Raw genomic sequence first — 21523 nt, 5'->3', positions numbered from 1 at the left:
TTGTATCTGTGTTGTTTTAATTACATACATTAAACGAGATCCCCTATAAACCATGTCTCATTGCTTCTTTTAAGTATTCCAATTTCCAGTACTCAAGTAGTCATTCATGCTGGAGTGTGCTAGTGTCTGCATCAAATTGAATGAGTCATGAAATCCTACTGCAGTATAACCATCTGTAAAACGCATCTGGACCCCTGACATAGACCCAAGGCTGCTGCTGTAAATTAAACAAATTGTCACACACTGAGGAGGGAGACTGTCTTTTATTACCATTCAACTTTCTTTACATAAAGCTAATATTTAAAGATGACTCATTCTGTTATATATAATCCTTGATATAGGTTGCTACCAAAAAAAGAATGCTTTAATTGCCACAGATTGTGAACAGTTGTGTGTTACAGAGTGAGTGATTAGCTTAATACTGGTATATAAGGCTGAGCGGGGATAAAACCTGGTCACAATTTAGCCCAACCAAAATCTATAACACTGTAAGTGAAGACAAATAAAGGCTTCTGAGATTCACATGATGCAGTTCTTTACGAGGCAGACGATGACTCAAACAGTGCATTTACTGATACATCCCTAATATCAAGTGCTTTTTTATTTCCGCAGTTCTCCATTTAGACAGGATGTGCTGTGCTGAAGCTTCCAGATGTTTAGCATTATGTGTGATCCTTTATCTTAACAAATAGAGCTCGTCAATGCATGCTTCATTTTGGTTGGATTTCTTCTTAAAAAATGAACAACCTTGAGCAGTAGAGAGGGTGTTGGAATAAAAGCCAAATCGCCCCCTTAATTGTTCCTCAGGAAGTATTTCAATTGATTAATTCATACCATTTTTTAAGATTGCCTTTTCCCACAATTGATGACTCCTTTGATGAAACAGTTTAAATGCTTTTGGAAATATTCCTATTTCATGTTTGGCAGGGGGTAGGATGAGAAGATTGATACCACACTCTTGCGCATGTATACTTAATGTGTATGTACATAAAGCAGCTAATTAGCCCAGCTTTGTTAAGCTTAGCAGAAAAATGTAGTAAAGGGGAAAACAGCTATCCTTTCTCTGTCTAAAAGGTAAAAATAAACCAATAGGCGTTTTCACACCAAGTACTTTTCCCACAAAGGTTCCTGAGAACTCTTTAGTTCTCATGAACTAAGTACAGATTGTGTTCACACCAGAAATTAGTTCCTGGGGGTGGATTAGGCAAATGAAGCCGCTGACGTCAGTTCTTCTTCTTCTGCTTTGGGTTTACTGGCAGGCCCCAAACAACTTCACGGCGACTGCCGCCCAAAATCCCCGGCCGGAAGTCCCCGGAGTTAGGGACAGGCTTCAGTAGAAGCTGCTGGGACTCCCAGCAGCTTCTACTGAAGCCTTCCGAGTAAACGGCCAGAACGCTGACACCTCCTCATCTCCACCGCTCCCATGTTTTATTTTGTGTTGTCATAAGTTAGTCTCTCTGCGTTTCTGCGCTGGGCTAATGCTAATGCTAATAATGCAATGCGAGGATAATAAAATGGCGGCTTCATAAAAGTTTTTGGGAGTTTGACGGGGCGTGGTTTGCATTCCGCCCAGCCAATCAGACACAGGAACCTTTTTCTCCCACGAAAGTCCCTGCTCTCTAGCAGGGACTGAAAAGGGGGTAAAAAAGGTTCTCTAGAACTCATTTAGTTCCTGGGACTTTTTTGTGTGAACGCAACTAAATCGTAGTTCTCAGGAACCTTTGTGGGAAAAGTACTTGGTGTGAACGCGCCTATTATATACTTTTAAAGCTCACTCCTAAGTGTATTAATGTCAAGGTGAGCTTGTGTGTCAAACTATTTCAAAGCTGGAACTCAATTAAGTGCAATGGCTGTGAAAGTCACATCCCCCATGAACCACATTTTAAACTGGAACCTGTTGTTCTACCCTTGGAGGAAGTTTAATGTATACAACCAAGATATGTTTTATCTGGGCTGTTCAGCAGATCTTGTTACTTTTGGACAAAGCTAGATGAGCTGTTCCCGCCAATTTCCAGTCTTTATGCTAGGCTAAGCTAACCGTCCACTAGCTGTAGCTTCATGTTTAGCGTGCGAGAGTAGCACCGATCTTCTTACACAGCAAGTAAGCATGCTAGCCTTTAACCCAAAATGTGAAATGATATTGTTAATTAAAAGATCATATCAATCTCTGTAATGTGTTTTAAAGCCATGAAAGCAAGTAATATTTCTACTGACTGCAAACAGAGATAAACAAAAATTGAGTCATTTTTAAATTAAAACTACAACCATAACATGCAAAGTGGATGTACTGCTTTCAGCTGTATTGAGGTTACTGATGGTGGAATTATAATCTCGGTTTGAATGTCTTCTTATAACATTTTTAAGTGACAAATAAAAGGCAGTCAAAGAAAGCCTTACAGTATGATTTTGTGGGACTGATAACAGAAGTAGCCTACATTAAAAAACATGCATACCAAAAGAATTCCCCCACTCTACCAATTATTACATAATACATGTTCTCATTTCAACAAATTTCACACAGATAAGCACATACACTATTAATTAATTCAGATTTGGTGTTGGTGCCAGCACTGCAATGTTGCCTCTCTCTGTGCTGGATACTATATGGCTGTGATTCAAGCTATGCTATTTATTTAGCACTAGAATGGGAAAACAGGTCACAGTGCTGTTATTATTTTTCATATAACCTGCTATAAGTCATTGCTACACCACTACACCGTATCCTTAAGTCTATAATCACACCTTCTAATATTCAAGTATAGCAGAATTCTTCATAAATTAAACAAATTACAACAGTCAGAATAGTTATACATATTGGGTATATTGATAACATGTGGAGGGTAAAACCAAGCTAAATACATGTAACACTTACCTAAACATAAACAGTGGATGAACTGACAGTACAAAAACAATATTTAAATAAGTGGCTTGACATTAAACTAAGTAGTCATAACACTGTGCACTGACAGGAATTCCTTTCTCTGTTAAGATGCTTGCTATAGGAAAAATCAATAGCACCAAACATCACACGTCAATGCTCCTCTTACACTAGGTGCATGTTGTTTGATCAAATCAATACATACATGTACTGTATACATTCCACATTATGATAATAATACCCAATGAGCTTTGGTGAAATAGATTCTGTGTAGGATAGAGTGAAATGTGAACTCATGTGAAGCAGATGACACAATGATATTGAGGCACAAATATACGTCTTTCACTGAAGTGTGCAGTTTAAAGGTGCATATGCATGCACATCAGTGAGGACAATTAATACAGTATATTCTATTCTAGGACATTTTAAATACACTGAAAAGAAAGTGCATTGATTAAGCATTTTTAAGATACATAACACGAGATCTTGTGAAAGTATCTAAATGTAAAGTAAAAGGAAATCATATGATTTACATAAGCAAAATGGAGCTTTAAATAAGTATTGATTTAATCTTAAAAGCCTAAAGAAGAACATAAAAATAGATAAAAGCAAAACATAATTACATTCATAAAGCCAGCTATGTAAATCAGAGATGTTGCCATAACCATGAACATACAGTACAAAGTAATGTCAAAGTCTCATCCTCATCTTACTCCCTAGAATGTGCTCAAATAAAGTCTCATGATCTGGATAAGGACTTATAGCTAATGGAGGGACAGATGGATGAATAAATACAATCATATCTGTACTTGCATGATGTTATGGATAGAGAAGTTATGTCTTTATACTTCTCCAGTGCGGACTGTGCTTGGAAGATTGTCTTTTGGGTACCCTAATAGAGTGGTGCAGGTGTTCTGGGAGAGAAACCTGAAGTAAGGTCTGTGGTGTACCCAAACTGAAGAGATTTTCACATTTTGTTCTACCACATAAAATACATCAGTAATACCTCACTTGTGAATGTCCAAAACTCTTATGTAGTATAGAACAGCAGTTGCTGTGGTGGTGCGTATCCATGTGACTGTGATGTAGTTACACTGAACAAAAATCTAAACGCAACACTTTTGTTTTTGCTCCCATTTTTCATGAGATGAACTCAAAGATCTAAAACATTTTCTATATACACAAAATAACCATTTCTCTCAAATATTGTTGACAAATCTGAAAAAATCTGTGATAGTGAGCACTTCTCCTTTGCTGAGATAATCCATCCCACCTCACAGGTGTGGCATATCAAGATGCTGATTAGACAGCATGATTATTGCACAGGTGTGCCTTAGAATGGCCACAATAAAAGGCCACTCTGAAACGTGCATTTTTGCTTTATTGGGGGGGTCTGGGGGGGTCCGAAAACCAGTCAGTATCTGGTGTGAGGGTTAGGATTAGGGTTAGGGTTGGGGTTAGGGTTAGGGTAATGTTGTGAATCGAGTGGCCTGTGTTCGTCGTCCATAACATACGCCTGCCCATACCATAACCCCACCACCACCATGGGCCACTCGATTCACAACATTACCCTAACCCTTATCTCGGCAAAGGAGAAGTGCTCACTATCACAGATTTTTTCAGATTTGTGAACAATATTTGAGAAAAATTGTTATTTTGTGTATAAAGAAAATGTTTTAGATCTTTGAGTTCATCTCATGAAAAATGGGAGCAAAAATAAAAGTGTTGCGTTTATATTTTTGTTCAGTGTAGTTTGTAGCCTAACGTTAGCTTTTTGCTTCTGGTGATTCCTTAACATTTTTAAAAATGGTGTGATTATGTGGAGTTAATATGTTTTGCTAAACAAAATGTGTAAGTATCTTAAATGTTTGTTTGCCAAAGATCTTTTTTTCTACTGTTTTCAGAAGTCGAATTGAAAAATCCCATTGCTTTTTGTTGATAGAACCCTTGCGACACAAACTTCTGGGTAGGGTCTACAAAAATACGTCATCACTGCACCACTCTATTTGGGTTTTATGCGTCAATTCATTCCTTAAAATAAACAAAACTCATCTAGTGAGTTTACTGTAGTGGCAGAGCAACAATGAAACCTATATGGGCATCACATGACATTACACAACAGATAACCTGTGTGGGCAAGTGTGAGTGTACACCTCTGTGGATACAGATTTGGATTTGTGATAACAAACACAGATCTTGGTCAGTGATAAAGCAAATATCCATTCATCCATTTACTGCCATTAATCCCTTACGGCTCAGAATGGTAATTCAGAGGTCCCTCTTCCCATCAAAGTCTTCTAGCCCCTCCATAGGAATCTTTGGGCAATCCTGAGAATGTCTCTATCCCAGGAGGCATACTTATCAGAAAACCGAACCAACTGGCTCCTTTCGACGCAAAGGTTCAACGGCTCTAATCTGAGCTTCCGTTAAATGTATGAGCTCCTGAATCTCTCAACCTGATTCAGATGTTATCGGCCCGTTAGATTAGTGTTATCAGTAGTATCAGCTACATTGTTCGGTACCACTTTACAATAAGACTAGCCTTATAAAGGATTCATAAAGGGTTTATAATTAGGTTATTAATTAGGTTGTAAACACTTTATTAATCATTAAGAACCATTTATAAACCAGTTCTAACTTAGTTTTCATACATCGACAGAGGCTCACTATTTAGCAAGATGACTAAGCCTTATATTGGCTACCTAGCTTACTTCGTTTTCTTCATCAGCCAGCATCCTTGGTATCTGTTGTTCACTGAGTTGATTCCCCCTTCCATCTTGATGTTTCTTGGCATCTCTTTATGACCATTTATTTATGAGTAACTAACATTTATAACTGTCAAAAGGGAGCCTTGTAAAGTGTTAAACAAATCACCATTTATTAATGAGTTACTACCATTTATAATTAGTTTAAGTTATATTAAGCCTCAAAGTTATGCATACATTAGGGCGTGGTCACATTGAGTTACAGGTCTGTCCAGTGACTGCTGCTGTTAGCTTCCTGCTCTGCTAGCAGCTCCGTGAAGCTACAGGGGCTCTGCCTGCTCAGCTCATCCGAGGAACATAACTTGAACTCGGCCGTGTTTGTTGTGCTGGTGCCTTGTGGACTATTCTTCATGTTTATATTGTTCTATTGTGACTCGCTCCATGTTTAAAACAGACGGTGCATGAATGCAGTTTTACGGTAAGTGAAATTCACGTACTTTATTTATCCGTTGCTTATGTTTTTAGTCAGCTAACGTTAATGAATGTTAAGGCTTGGGTTAGATCTGTTACATCTGTGCTAAAGATGCTAATCGTAGCCTCCAAGTTAAAACGTAATAGAGAAGTGTTAAGCACTAAGTGGGATAATACTTAGACCCTCCAGAAAAACGCGGGCAAAAATCCTTGATTATGCGGGCTAAATTCCTTGATTATGCGGGCTAAAATCCTTGATTATGCGATTAAACATGCGGGGTTTTATGTGATTTTATGTGGTGAAACTGCGGGAAGTTGCGAAATATGCGGAAAGTTGCGAAATATGCTAAATATGCGGGAAAATGTTTTCGATTTTCTTTTAAATATTGGGCTGTCTTATTTATTCTCTCTCACACACAACCTGCCACTAACGTTAAACCCCTTTACTATTCAATTAAACACATTCAATGTTTATTTATTGTAAAAGCAATTGGGCTATTTTAATCTCACGCACACCCACACCCACACCCACACACACACACACACACACACACACACACACACACACACACACACACACACACACACACACACACACTTCTCCGCCTCATTCTGTTTTCATTTACTCGTTCGTTATCTGCAGCTTCAATCTTGTAGGCTACTCACCTCGTTTCTTGTAGCCCTCGAAAGGGTTTTGGAGGTTGATGCCTCGTGAACGTGAGTTGTTTGGCTTTCTTGTCCGCAGCAGCAGAAAGCATTTTCGAATGTTTGAATGAATCAAAGCGGGTCGTCACCGTCGATTTTCTCTTATGCTCCAACACACAGTTGCACGGGGTGCAGAATAGTGTCCCCCCACTTTTTGCCCGGTCTTTAGTAGAAATGTTCGTCGGTAAATGAGATGGATTAGATATTTTCATTTTTGTGTTTTCTCTATCGTGTGAGCTCCACACGTTCACTCTATACAGTGTTGTTTACATTCTGTGATGCGCGAGTTAACTTTTTTTTTTCTCAACTTTGTGTGGAAAAATGCGGGGATTATGCGGCCTTTTGATAAATATGCGGCCTTTTAGAAATCTGCGCCATTTTGCTGATTATGCGGTAAATTCTGCGATCCCAGAATCGCGTTTTTCTGGAGGGTCTAAATACTGTAGAACAAACAGCTTCTGTTTGAGGTTGGTAAAATAAGGTCATCTTTGTAAGTTAGAGAGATATTTTATTAGGTAGGTAACTTTATGCATTGATAAGGTTAATTTAAATTTGCTTTGATCGATTACGTAGACAAGCTAACATCAAAGTAGGTTTGAAGAGCGGCCTGTGTGTGTGAAATTAACCTCACAATAAGATGTGTGTATATTACAATTATTAATGTCATATTTCAAGATGATTACTTCGATATTACAATATAGTTGGTTGAGCTGGAGTTCATTATTGAGCTTACACGTTAACGTCACAGTCATATCTTAAGAATGAAGAGAATACTTTTTTTTTCTTTCTAAATCAATATGGACCATTACCATATAATTATCCTTAAATTATGTTATACAACGCACCTAATAAACAAGTATGGCATCTTGAAACACGATGTGCAACAGTTTTTACTGTGTTTTAGCAGTTATACATGTTAGTAACTCATTCATAAATGGTCATAAGAGATGCCAAGAAACATCAAGATGGAAGGGGGGGGAATCAACTCTGTGAACAACAGATACCAAGGATGCTGGCTGATGAAGAAGATTAAGGCCCCGGCCACACGAGGACGCATACGGCTAAACGCATAGGATTAACGCAAATGCAATCGCAAAAAAGCTTCCGTCCACACGCAATGTTCACCCGATAGTGTCTGTCCACACGAGACAGCTCCGTTTAGCTCCAACCGCTGGAGAAGCTGCAGTACATATGCAGGAGCCTATACGTGGCGCTGTAACTTCCTCCACAAAGCAGCGAAGAAGCATGGTTGTCATGGTTGCCCTTCTGTTAATTCTCCGCGGTGGGGGCCGAGGGAACCGGGCAGAGTTTTTCGCCAGTCAACGTGTGTTAAAGTTGAAATCTTCCGGTCAAAATTATAAAAGTGCCGGTGAAAGGTCTTCTTTGTTATTTATTGAGCTTTAAAACAAATGAATAACGAATCTATATAATATAATAATATAATACATGGAGCCTCTCTTTTTCCTCCCAAGCAGCAGCTGATCCAGTAATGAGTGACCCGGCCGAAAGTACAAATACAAATATTTATAACTAATTTAGGTAGTTTGAGAGGTAATTAAAATAGCTAAGGGAGATGATCTGACTTGAAGTGTGTGTTTGCTCCGTTCCCCGCTGCATCACAGCGGGAGGAGCTGCATGTGAGCAGAGCTGCGTGTCTCCGTCCTGTCAGATTAGACTTCACTCGCGTTTATGTCCATATCGAGAGAAAGATAAATAATCTGAATTCAGTGTGCAGTTTACTTTGACGCGGGGGTGAGCAGCAGAGGTGGGGAGGGGCGGGGCTATTGCCTCATCATTATCAGAAAATGATCGTATAGTATAGGGCGTACACACGGAGCCGTTGGACCCCCCAGAGCGTTGCGTATGCCGTTCTATCCACCTTGGGACCCGTTATCGTTTCCGCAGATGTTTACTATCATATTCGGTCGTCCTCGTGTGGCCGAACGGTCTATATGACACTAAACAGTAACGCAAACGACCGTTTTCGTCCTCATGTGGCCGGGGCCTAAGTAAGCTAAGTAGCCAACATAAGGCTTAGCAGTGCAGATAAATGTGGTTCACTATTTGGCAAGCAACTGGTCACAGTTGCCCTGTTTATCTCATGTCTTATAAAAGTGTGGAACGGTATATTCTCTTTTTCTTTGGTAAAGGTCGGTCCAATGTACCCTATGCTAAAGGACTTAAGAGCAGAAGCAACAAAGGACCTTCCCTTAGCATTTAGATAACTCAACCAGCTCTTATCAAGGCTTCGAGGTAAATACTTCCAGGTCATTACAATTAGTTAGCAACCTTCCTAAGCAAAAATAACTTGATGACAGGAAGGTACTCCTTCTCTTAAAGCAGTAACTCACACCCAACACAGTGGGAGAAATAAAGATTTGTCCGACTATGGCTTTTGGCTCTCAAGCCAAATACAAACTGCCCGAGGCTGTGCTGAAGGCTGCAGTCTGATGAGGCCAACAAAACATCATACACAACACAACTACATCTACTGCAAATAACAGAGAAGGAATTCTGAGGTCCTCAAATCCATAAAACTCACAAAACAATAGTGACAAGGGAGAACCGTGACTAAACAAACCAATGAAAGCATGCGTGACTTCCTGCCAATAGTTGGGACACAGCTCTACTTATATTGCTCGAAGGCAACAACCCTGGTAAACCATATCCCAAAAGGACTCCCCAGGGTACATGATCTTAAGCTAGTCCATAAAAATACTGCTTACTGTCTTTACACAATATATTCAATTTCACTCCTGAAGCCATTTTGTCATTAAGTGGTGTTATTTCCCTTTTTGTACTACCAATATTCTCCTTGGCCTGCCTTACCAATTTCAATTTTATTTAAAGTTCCCCTCCAGATTGACCTATTGTTGCTTTATTATCCACTGTGCAGGGTTTAACCGGAAGCTTTTTTTTGTGCTCTTCTTAAATCTCACTTTAGCACATGGTTTGTATGTACAGGCATAACGATAAGTTTGCAAGCCAATCCTGATGCAAAGTAAAATTACAAAACTATGATGTTGAAACTTGAAGCCAGGAGGGTACACAAACTCGGAATGGACAGGAAGATCTTGTGTCCAGTTATTACACTTATGTAGTTAATCACAATTTTAAATTTGTGCATTTTCTTATAACTTTTAAAGCATACTATTTTCATATGTCCCAAGTCATTGGGGATTCCTGGAGGATGTACAGTTGGTATATTCTACGACGAACAACTATCGATCGTCATAACAAATCTAGAAATAGTTAAATGCTTTTGATTCTGTTGGCATTTTGTCCAACAATCAATAATGTGATGTAGCATTTTCTAACTTTTGCAACTATTAATAAAAATACTGAAAAAAACACCACCAAAAACAAAATGGACCCAAATAAAAGAAAGTTTCATAACCACCATTTAACAAACAGGATTTTCCTTCAACAACTGCACATTTCTTGAAATGATGCCCAAATGAAAAAACTCTGCCTCACTGCTAATAATGGTAGTGTTTGCAAAAAGTGGGAAAGGTGGTGGCTTTGGATACTTGACTAGGAATTTGTTAGGTACAGTAATGGAGCTGCAGCAAGCTTTGACAATAAAGAAGCGCCCTCCTCTCTGCTTAAGCTGGTAGCGTTGTCTACACACTCCAGTGGGTAGCCTCAAATTAAGCTGAAAATAAATAAATAAATACGTAAAGGGCTTTAATTCCAGCCAGAGCCTCCGAGCAGCCCACTGCAGTCTCCATGATGGTGTTCCTAACGAGTGGCCGCTGATGCAGTTCCATATGCGTTTTCCATTTATTCCGTGATTCCAGTTAACGCATACTCAAATTAATCAATCATCACCCTATTTCGGCAGTTGGACACCAGCTTTTAACTTGGTCTTCGGGACCACCAGTATCTCATCACCGTCCTGAATGCTGTAGGAGTGCAGAGCCCGGGTTTTGTACTTCATTTCCTCCGGACCGAAGGCGCTGCACTTGTCGATGTAGTAGATCCTCATGCTGCTGGTGGACAGCTGGACCACTGTTGTCAGCTGCTTCTTCAGCTCAGCTACTGTCTGGTCCAAACGGATGCTCAGCTGAGACAAAGACAAACATTTTATGCAATTGGGACACTAATTTAATTTAGAATAAGTACAATTAACCAAAGTCTGGATATTTGTATTTCTCCGCTTCATTTGCTTTGCCCAGTGTGAAATAATATTTTCTTGATACCAGGATCACGATTAATGGGTTACAATATATCACTCGAAGCCTTTCCTCTTTAGACATTCTACATTATACAACATAACATTACAGCCTGTTTAACACACCTGTTCCACTTTTTCCTCACAGTGAACTTCCACCTCGGCACGGCAGCGAGGTCGAAGGTCGATCTCAGCGAGAGGTTCGAGCTTCCCATACTTGGTTACTAGGGAATGGTATCTGAGGAGGAACAGAGCAGGTTGTGGTGTCAGTATTAAGAGTACACTCGTACCTATAATGCATGACACTAACACTCACACTCTTGTAGTTGGAGTACAGAAAATAAGTGCAGCGTACCTGTAGGGCAGCTCCTCCTCAGGGTAGTCTAGGTGGTAACGGATGAAGAACCTCTCTGCGTCTTCTCTCTCACTGTCAGTCACAACACTGCCATTAAGCAGTGATATTGAAGGAAGCCTTTGAGGAAGCACACAATATTATTGACAATGTGTGAATCAGAAATTTAAGTTGACTTAAGTCAGATTACTTTGGAAATGTTATATGTCATCCTTTTAAACACAAACAAACAAGCAGTTTATGGACAAAGGGATTTCCATTGTGGAGACTCACTGTGCTACCATGAGGCTGCGCTGCTCCGTGTTGGTGTAGGTCTGCAGTAAGGGAATGCCCTGCAGCCGCACCTCCTCCAGCCTGGGGAAGAAGTTGAGCTTCTCAATGTCCTCCCATCGGTTAAGTCCTGAAAACACACATCGAAAATTCACTTTTTAAACAGTGATCAGGATAAATAAATAGCAACAGTTCACATGTATTAGAATGAAGTGCGCTGTGTCTCTCGCAGATAACCCTTTTTAAAAAAAAAAACATTTATGCATTTACTTTGTTTTTCCACAGATGATTCTCGTGATGCATTTGTTACATACTGTAAAGTCAAAGAAAAAAACAAAGAAAAAGGCCAAAACATATGCCTTTAATCCAAAAGCAAAAATAAAAAAGACAGGAATTAAAAAAAGAAAGAGAGAGAATTGTAATAATGATAATTGAAATTATTGATATTATCATATCTAAGGTTAATTTAACTCTGTCCAACCCATGTGCTAACATTTCTCTGTGCGATATGTTAAACCTGGTGTCTCATTTGAATAACAAGTACAATAAAGCTACAGCCTTTCAGCATAGTTTGTTTTTGATTTAAGATAGATCTTAAAGACATAATCTGAAACAACAAGACTAATGTTCTGCTCTCAACAGAACTCCAAAAATAGATCGACCAGCAATACTCCCCAAAATAGAAACAATTCCTGAAAAAGTGACGTGGAGAGGGATCTGTTCCAATACTCTACAGATAAAACAAAGCTTTTAAGATACAATGACATGTTTGCCTTTGCTATTTTTGTCAGCCATAAAGTCTTTGCAAACAGATGCTGACTCTGCCCTTCTGTACTGAGCTGAAAATCTGCAGCATATCAGTGTTTTACTACCAGAATGAAACTATAAATGGTTAAAGGACTGCATTTATATGGCGCTATATCCAGTCTTTAATACTCCTCAAAGTGTTTTACATATACAAGTCATTCACCCATTCAAACCATGTATGTACAGTATAAAGAGAACGATCACGGACTGAAAATTAAAATTGTAGTACCCAGTGGCGGCTGGTGGAAAATATTTTTGGTGGGGCTATGGAAATGGTGACCAAACCATACTAGGGCGGTCCGGGGGATTGGCCCCCCGGAAGACATTAATCTTCCAAAAACTGTGCAACAGTACAGTATGCCCACACAAACTGCAGAAGACTGGTGATTTGGGAACACTCAAATTATTGAATTCCCATTTAAAATCAGGAGACTAAATACGAACATTATGTGTGTGTGTGTGTGTGTGTGTGTGTGTGTGTGTGTGTGTGTCTGTGTGTCTGTGTGTGTGTGTGTGTGAGTGTGTGTGTGTGTGTGTGTGTGTGTGTGTGTGTGTGTGTGATACTTGCCAACCCTCCCGATTTTCGCGGGAAACTCCCGCATTTCTCCCGATTTCTGACAAAATCAGATTTACTCACGACTGTTTCCACTCGGACTTTAATACAGCTACACCATTGTTTGGTTTCCATGGTAGCGTGTCTCTTTAGCAGCGCGCGCAACTCAAAGTCTGAGAGGGTGAGGAAGATGAAAACTGAACAAGAATCGACAACTCGACCCTCTGATCACTCCTTTCCTGTAAAATACAGGTCCAGCCCACACATATGCTCCATGGTGCCACAGGCATTGCCCTTACAACTACAATAAGCATGTAAATGTTAATCTACAGCTCCGGCGATCCACTAGCACCGGAGTCTCCACCTGCAGACAACTACTGTAGCGTCACCTTGGATACGAGTCTAAACAACACACAGACACACAGACCAGGGCGCTGACAGGGCGCCCTTTGAGCATCAGATCTGACGACGCTGATTGGCTGAAATTATGTTTCGGCGGCATAGTTTACAGATAGCAACAGTCAGCTTGTTGGCTGCTGCTGCTCTGGCTGAGGGCTCCTTTCTACCGCCCGGACGAGAGAGGGTAATGATACACGCTGCGGCCAGGCAGGAAACATGTGACTTATCAGTAACTTTAGACATCGTAAAACAATTTTAAACAAGATTTTATTGTCGATTATACATTTTACTGATACCAACTATATAATATTTACCTTGTTCATTAACAAAATATATATATACAGTGTAAATATATATATATATTTTTTTTAAATATATATTTTTATTTATTTTTAATTTTTAATGACAATCAAACATGTGGGAAGAGGGGGGGCGGCGCCCCTAGCGCCCCTATGGGCCGGCCGCCACTGGTAATATTTGGCCATGACGAAAATATGCATCGACACGGCACACTGGCGCATTTCCACTACAGCGCGGAGCAGTTTGTTTAAGCAGTTACGCGGGTAGGCTGAGTATGCTAAACTAGAGAGAGAATCGCTGGCAAGGGGGCTAAAACTACAACAAAATGAACACATTTGACCGTGATTTAATTGTAAAAAGTAACAACATACTGATACCGGTTAGTAAAAACCATGAATTAATCCTTTGACAAGTCAGCAGACAAGACGGCAGGCGAAAAACCTTTTAAAATGCGTTTTTTCTGAATGGAGATCGGCTAAGCTAACGCAGTATATGCTCCGGCCGTCCACACTCACAACAACGGCCTATGCAGACATAGATAAACCAGCGACTGTATTTGCCATGACACAGACAGTCTGGGGTTTGTACTTGTTTAACTTTTGTCTAGTTTCTGAACAGAAATGAGGAGCTGTGAGCTTGAGTGCTAACAGCTAACGTCTGATGTTGTTTTTCTGTGGTTCGCATTGAAAATGACGTCATGGCTCAGCCTACACTGCGTTACTATAGTTACGGCCCCTACACACGGCGGCGTGCGTTGCCGCTTCAACGCTTCTGCCAATTCACTTTGAATGGGGTGACGTCACGATTCGCCGAACTGCATTGTGGGACCAAAGCCTAGCTTCTCTCGTGGTGCTCGCTGCAAAAGTAGAGCAATGTTCTACTTTTGACGCCTCGATGGAGGCGTCAGCCAATCGAATCATATGCCAGTACAAGCTCTAGCCAATCAAACCGCGTGCTTGTGTGTCTGTGGCGGGAGATTCATGTGATTGGTTGTTGGTCGAGTTTCAGCCCCCCCCCGCCGGCAAGCGACAACGCACGCCGCCGTGTGTAGGGGCCGTTACGGCCCGTCCACACGGCGGCGTGCGTTGAAGCTTCAACGCTTCTGCCCATTCACTTTTAATGGGGTGACGTCACACTTTGCCGAACTGCATTGCGGGAGCGTCGCTTCGCTTTGCTCGTGTTGCTCGTTTCAAGTTGAGCAATGTTCAACTTTTGAAGCTTCGACGGAAGCGTCAGCAAATCAAATCATATGCCAGTACAAGCTCTAGCCAATCAAACCGCATGCTTGTGTGTCCGGGGCGGGAGATTCAGGTGATTGGTTGTTGGTTGAGCTTCAGACACGCCCGCTGGCAAGCTTCAATGCATGCCGCCTTGTGGACGCTGCGTTATTGCCCCAGCTACTAAACAGTAATGGAAACGCAGCATAAAGTGAGCCTGGCCTAACAAGGCCTAACTATACCGTAGTAAGCCGAGCGAGGCCCTGCAATGGAAATGCACAATTAGTGGGGTCTTGATTCAAACCAATTCATTGAGAGGCTGGGGATGCCATGCAAAGGGCCGCCTGCTCAGTCGTGGAATGTTACTAAGTACATTTACTCAATTGCTGTGCTTAAGTACACATTTGAGGTACTAGAACCCAAGTATTTTCCTTTTATTTTCATTTTCTACTACTTTATACTTCTACTCTACTACATTTAATGAAGCAGATGTTGTACTTTTTACCCCACTGCATTAATGTTTCAGATGTATTCACTAGTTACTTACATTCTAAACTATAAAGAAAAAACATTTAAAATATTATTATTTGGTATAGATTAAACCATTCCAAAATGGTCGTTAAGTAACTCAAAGTAACTTAAAAGTGGGCAATTTTGCTAAAAGTATTTCATAGTTCCAGCTTCTTAAAGGTGAAGATTTACTGAGTACTTTTACTCCTGATGCTAAGTATATTTCTTAATCGTACTTACAGTAAATACTTTTTCTTAAGTATCATTCTTGATGCAGTACTTTTACTTGAGTATTTTTACAGTGTGGTAGGCCTATCAGTATTTTTACTCAAGTAAAGAATCTCAATACTTTTTCTACCACTGCTCCTGCTCATGGAAGCTAACATTCACACACATTCACACAACCACATATAACCCAGAACCTTCCAGTTGTTAGATGCCCGCAAAACCTTACCTCCACAGAAGCCAATAAGGGACAATAAGGAACATTAAAATGTTTACATTGTTTAACATGTCCCAAACCAAAACACACATACAAATCAACTCTCGTAACTGACCTGAGTTGTGCAGGTTGATGCTGCGTAGTTTGGGGAAGAGCTTCAGCAGGATATCTTTGCTGTCTTCAATGGAGGCCAAGTTGTTGTTTGCCATAATGAGCGTGTCCAGACTGGGGAACATGGAGCCAAACTTGCGGACCTCGGCCCAGTCCTTGAGGCTGTTGTCGGTGATATGAAGGAGGCGCAGGCTGGGGCAGGCCATACTGGAGGCACTCACACTACTATACTCATTAAGGCACAGGAACAACTCCTCCAGCCTGCAGAAGTGAACAGGGTGTGGGAAAAGGTGATACTCTGCCTGGTCACATAGAATTAAGTTTGTCCATTACACAAAATATTTTCTTAGAGAGGACATATGTTGCTTATTTTCAGAAACTCCCTCTGAAGGGAACACAGGGATTTTAGCCTTTGCAGGCCATTTACATGCACTAAACCTATATAAACACACTACAGGAAAGAGAAACCCCCAAAAAGCATGTTCCCCTGTCAAATTTAAATCTTGTATTATGAACAATTTGAAAATATGATTGTCTAGGCAGTCAGTGCAAAGCTTACAAATATACGGCATCCCTGCAGCACTCAATTATTCATTTTCTCTCATCTTATAACTGTAATCCAGTTCGTGGAGGAACGTAAAAGCAGTGATCTCCTTACTCAGTTGTTTCCCTGGTGAGCAGCAGCAAGGTGTCCCAGGACACCTGGGTGTTGTTGAAGACGAGGCGTCTGACCCGGGAGAAGCATTCAGCCCATCGCGGCTCCAGGGTCACTCCTCCCAGGGGGTTCGAGCTCAGGTTCAGGAACTCCAGGTTGGGGATGTTAGACACGATTTTATTGATCTGAGAAACGAGCGATGATGTGTTTTCACTTTAGAAAGTATAAATGTAAACAGAAAACTACAAAATTGATTTTACTTTTTGGACGGCAACAGATTTTTATTGGACATTAGAATTTGTCAACGGTGAGCATCATTATGTGTTTTTAATTGTTATCCATACACATGTATCGCTAATATTAGTAAGGTTACATTAGATAGTGAAACTAATATTTTTTAAATCATTATCATCTATTCTCTCAATCCATTTTCATTGTCGCATCTAGTTTTTATCAACACACTGAAATATACTTTATCATCTCGGACAGGAGAATGAAGATTTTCACTATACTTTTTTACAAAAACTTCAGGCACTTTTTCCACTCAGATTCTTTTTAAAGAAATGGATGGAAATGCATCTTATGACAGAGAGGAATATTCCTTGGTTAAGTCCTAAGTCTTCCATTGTTGTAACTCTTGTAACTCTTTAAAACATTGTACATGGGTACAATGACAATGAAGGAATTATATTCTGTTCTACTCTATTCTAATGTGTTGTATTTACTATAAATGTTGCGTTTTGCGGGTTTGTTACAACAATCAACTACATTATCTTGGAATGGAAATGAACTACTGTAATAAACTGAGAGACGGCACCTCTTGCCAGTCCTGCAGCTTGTTGTGAGACAGGTCCAGCTCTATGACATGTGCGCAGAAAGCAGCGATCTCAGCCTGGTCTCCGGCCCTGTTGATCCCACAGCCGGTCAGCACCAGAATGCTGGGCAGGTTCAGACGGTCTGGAGGGGAGGTGGGGGAGGACGGAAGAAAATAAAAAGTAAGGGTTGGTCCGACAGAGGGGAAAGTTCTCACAGGAACAAGGATATTTGTTTTGTTATGATCAAAGTGGCTTTGAGATGAAACGTAACGAGTCACAGGAAGCTTTGATATGTTACAACAAAGAATTTTCACTGAACACAATGGGAACGCGTGAGGTGTTAAAGTTCCAAAGTTTTAAACTGTTTATGAATGTACCACTGTTATACCGATGGCTGTTTGTGGCCTCAATAAACAACGATATAAGCTGCATTCACATGATACGTGCCTAAACGGCTGTAAATTATCGCGGAGTGCTGCTTCACATTATTTCAACGTTTTTGTTTATCGCTGACTTGTATGTATTAAACTAAAACAGAGCATTTTCTGTGAGCTCAGATTTTATTTCAGCTTTTTAAACTGTGGTATGTGCTCATGTGTTTCATTGTTGGTGTATACAGTAAGCTACTGCCTGAATATTCTTAACTAAAGGCAGGCTTTCCTATTCATAAAATCTCTGAGCAGAGGAAATATTTTTGATCATGAAGTATCTTGTATTTTCTTGATTTCATCGCATTTGATATTGAGGTAATCTAAAAGTAACAGAAAGTAATCAGGTTGCATTACTTTTATATTGGGATACTCAGATTTGGTTACTGATTAAATATTTGTACAGGAAACTCGTAATTGTAACAGTATACATTTTTTTCTGTATATTTTATAATGTTCAGATACTCCTATTCCGTATATTTTATAATGTTTAGATTATCCTATTCTGTATATTTTATAATGTTGAGATACTCCTCTGAATAGAGATATTTTTTATTCAGAATATGTAAAGTATAGATTGTTTTTACATTTTCATTCTTAATTTCTATCTTTGATTTATTTGTATTCTATTCAATTTTTTTAAAATAATGTTGTCATTTCTGAAGATCTACTGTCGACATGCTGCTGTGACAAAATAATGTCCATCCATATCCATCCATATCCGTCCATCCATCCATATCCATCCATCCATATTAACCCTGAAGTAAGCCTCCAAACCCTGCATTTAAATCAGCCAATTATATTAAGTAAATAAAGCCTTGGCCCCTTCTTAGGAAGCTGTGGTGGGATAAGGAAAAAGTGATATGCCCATGCAGCTCACCTTTCATAGGGGAGCCTTGAGGACATGTGATGGGCACCACCACCACTCCTATACCGGGCCCTCTGCGGACAGGAAAGTTCTCTGGGCTGTACTTTTCACTCATGACCTCGACAAAGGTACGGCCAAACACGTCCTGTAGAGGCTCCATGGCTTGGTCCTGCTGAACAGCCCCCTCTCACCTGATGTGGAAAGGAGACACAAATCCACATTGATCCGCTGTCCACTCATGCATGGGCCCTGTTTAACCAACCCAGGCATATTTGCTGCTAAATACATTACACATTACAGCACAACAGTTTATAAGGGCTGCAATTAGGCATATATGTTCCTTCAACTGATCAACATTTGACCTTGTTGTTGCGATATCTTGTTTCAACAGTTACAGTTTATTATCCTTATGTGAACTCTTATCTGTACTGTCCTGTATTTCACTCTTACTCTGTTGCTGCTTTAACTACTGAATTTCCCTGCGGGTTTCAATAAAGGTCCATCTTATCTTATGTTAACTAATGATTATTTGATAACACTTTCTATGAAAAATATACGGTGGCCGACTGTTTGTTACTCTTCAGCTGATAATTCAAGTTATATTAATATAACATAGATCCATCTGATGTGTTTGAACCACTGTCCTGTCAAATATGTCTAATCTGTTTCTATTTCGAAAATATATAACAGAAAGTGTCTTACCTGAAAAGACCTTTCCTTTGACTTGACCAGTATCACAGCTCACTGTCTTGTTAAGTTTGTAATGATGGCCTGTTAAAAAACACAAGAGTAGCTTAACTCCTTACACTGACAGATATATTTTATAACTGCAAGTGAAACAGAATGTCATTGACTATATTTTTGAAAAGGGCCTTTTCAGTAGTATCTTACTCCAGTGCTGTGTCTGGAAGATGTCTGCAGAAGAATTGCTGGTCCCTTTTTGGTCAGTTGCTCAAGGCAGACCAGGACAGAGAGGACCGCTCACCACATGACACTTGAAAACAAACAAAGTCAAAGATCACCGCCCTTTCTGCCTTGTTATTTATTTGCCAATATCAATCCAATTTAAGCCATTAAATATGTTTAACTTCTGTAATACTTTACAACACTGGTGCTGTGACTATAATATTAATGAATAATTTCCCCATGAGGGATACATAAAGTATCTATTTATTTATCTAAAATTCGTTCCCAGTAGGCTAAAAACCAGACAGCAATTTCATCCAGAGGTTTAAACAAAATAAGGACAATTGTCTGTCAGGGTTATGTGTAAGTATGCAGTAAGTAAGCCATTTACAGAACAACATTAGTTTAAAAACAATTACATTGGTTCTGACTTGTTTTGTTACGTGTTAAATCCGCTAAGCCGAACAGCCTTGATAAATCTATCAATTTTAAGTATCTTTGTTCATCAGTAAATCTGTACACATCTTGTAAAACATGGTAGCAATCGATGAATCCCGAATAACTCGTTGAATCGGCATATATTTTTGTTAATAAAGCAATGAGAAATGTAACAAAATGTCAAGTTTACTGGCTAGATCCTCTTACGGAGTAACATCTATTGGTTGAAACATGATAGCTGCATCAGCAGACAAACCTTATATATACAGTCTATGAGACAAACCGACTGTAAAGCTTGACATTTTATTTCACAATGTGCTACGTAATCTATTAGATTTAAACCGATTTACAATGTAACTATTGTGGATTTTTATAAAATTCTCCCTGGTGTTATGCAACGGCCTATAAAGCGCAGGCATCTATAAATCGACTGTTTTGTTAATTGAATTTGGCAGGGTCTGTTTTGTAGGGAGTCCGCTGTGACAAATGTCGTTATTTTATTATTCTTTGCTTATCAGTTTACAGTTTATCAGTTTAAACCTGACAACCATCGATTCAACACACTATTGTTGTCAATTCGGCATTTACCGTTTTGACAAAGCAATAGTTATTAAGACCACATTTTTACTTTTAAACGTGCCTGCCTAGCTATAGCCCCTTACCAAGTTGAATCAGATTAGGAAGAAGTGGTCCTGGCAACAACATGCAGATCGATTATAAAAGATGATATTTCATTGTTTCAAGTGACACTTTTTCTATAAAATTAACGCCGAACTAATGTATACATGTTGCTGTTTTGTAATAGGTCTTATAATGGGGGATTTATTTGATAAATATGTCAATAATATTAAGACAATTATAAATTCGCATATATTTGAAAGGAGTTTCCTTTTTTTTTTTTTACTAAAAAGCTTGTAGCTAACCCTGTGCAAAAAATTACAACCCGGTTCCCCGTCATTTTCCCGGCTAAAGGAAACAACATAACTGATGAATAACAAGTACAAACTGCTGCTGTTGTTGCTTCTGAGACCGGTAGCAGACAATACAGTCTGACCCCCAGCAGCAGCTCGATGGAGCCCGAGATGGATAACAGATGGCAACGATATAAAATACTTCCAATAATAACTACCTTATGAAAGTATGTCAATAATACGTCTCAAAAACGGATACAATAGAAGGTCTTCGTTCCACATACCTTTGATGTCTACTTAGATTTTTCCTTGTTATTAAAAACAAACCAGCTGTCATTTTGCTCGCCGATACATCCCGGAAGTGACATAGCTTGATAGCTGAAAATGAGTTGTTGTTTTTTTCCTTTTCTTTTATTGATTTCTTTTCAGATTACCAGTTTAAAGTGGATATTTTATGAGCATCTTTTTGTCTCTATCCCACAAAATAAGAAAACAGATGCCCCTGAGACAAGGATGTCATTGTCAGTGGTGTCATGTAGTCAAAATACTCAAGTATTTTTTGAGATTTTGGAGTACTACAATACAGTAACTTATTTGAAACTCTGCTG

General features: G+C 39.6%; 1 protein-coding gene across 1 annotated transcript; it reads right to left on the bottom strand.

Annotated features, from left to right (window-relative positions):
* Window positions 1-244: 244 nt before the first annotated feature.
* On the bottom strand, window positions 245-21274 carry tbcela (tubulin folding cofactor E-like a). Its single transcript, XM_079675892.1, has 11 exons — window positions 21200-21274; window positions 19552-19654; window positions 19363-19431; window positions 18673-18851; window positions 17367-17506; window positions 16553-16734; window positions 15899-16155; window positions 11559-11685; window positions 11289-11405; window positions 11060-11171; window positions 245-10825 (listed from the first exon to the last, which is right to left on the bottom strand). Exons 4-11 carry the CDS (start codon window positions 18818-18820, stop codon window positions 10592-10594), a joined length of 1317 nt encoding a protein of 438 aa, XP_079532018.1. The 5' UTR covers window positions 18821-18851; window positions 19363-19431; window positions 19552-19654; window positions 21200-21274; the 3' UTR covers window positions 245-10591.
* Window positions 21275-21523: the final 249 nt, after the last annotated feature.

Source organism: Notothenia rossii (genome assembly GCF_949606895.1).
Source record: "Notothenia rossii genome assembly, chromosome: 4".
NCBI lineage: Eukaryota > Metazoa > Chordata > Actinopteri > Perciformes > Nototheniidae > Notothenia > Notothenia rossii.
Note: the sequence above shows the minus strand (reverse complement) of the source record. Positions and strands in the feature narration are given on the sequence as shown.

Coding starts and splice junctions, on each gene's coding strand:
- tbcela (XM_079675892.1), bottom strand. CDS start 18,820: ATGGAGCCTCTACAGGACGTGTTTGGCCGTACCTTTGTCGAGGTCATG. Junction 16,735..17,366: donor AGCTGCAGGACTGGCAAGAG/GTGCCGTCTCTC, acceptor CTCGTTTCTCAG/ATCAATAAAATCGTGTCTAA. Junction 11,172..11,288: donor GAGGAGGAGCTGCCCTACAG/GTACGCTGCACT, acceptor GTTCCTCCTCAG/ATACCATTCCCTAGTAACCA.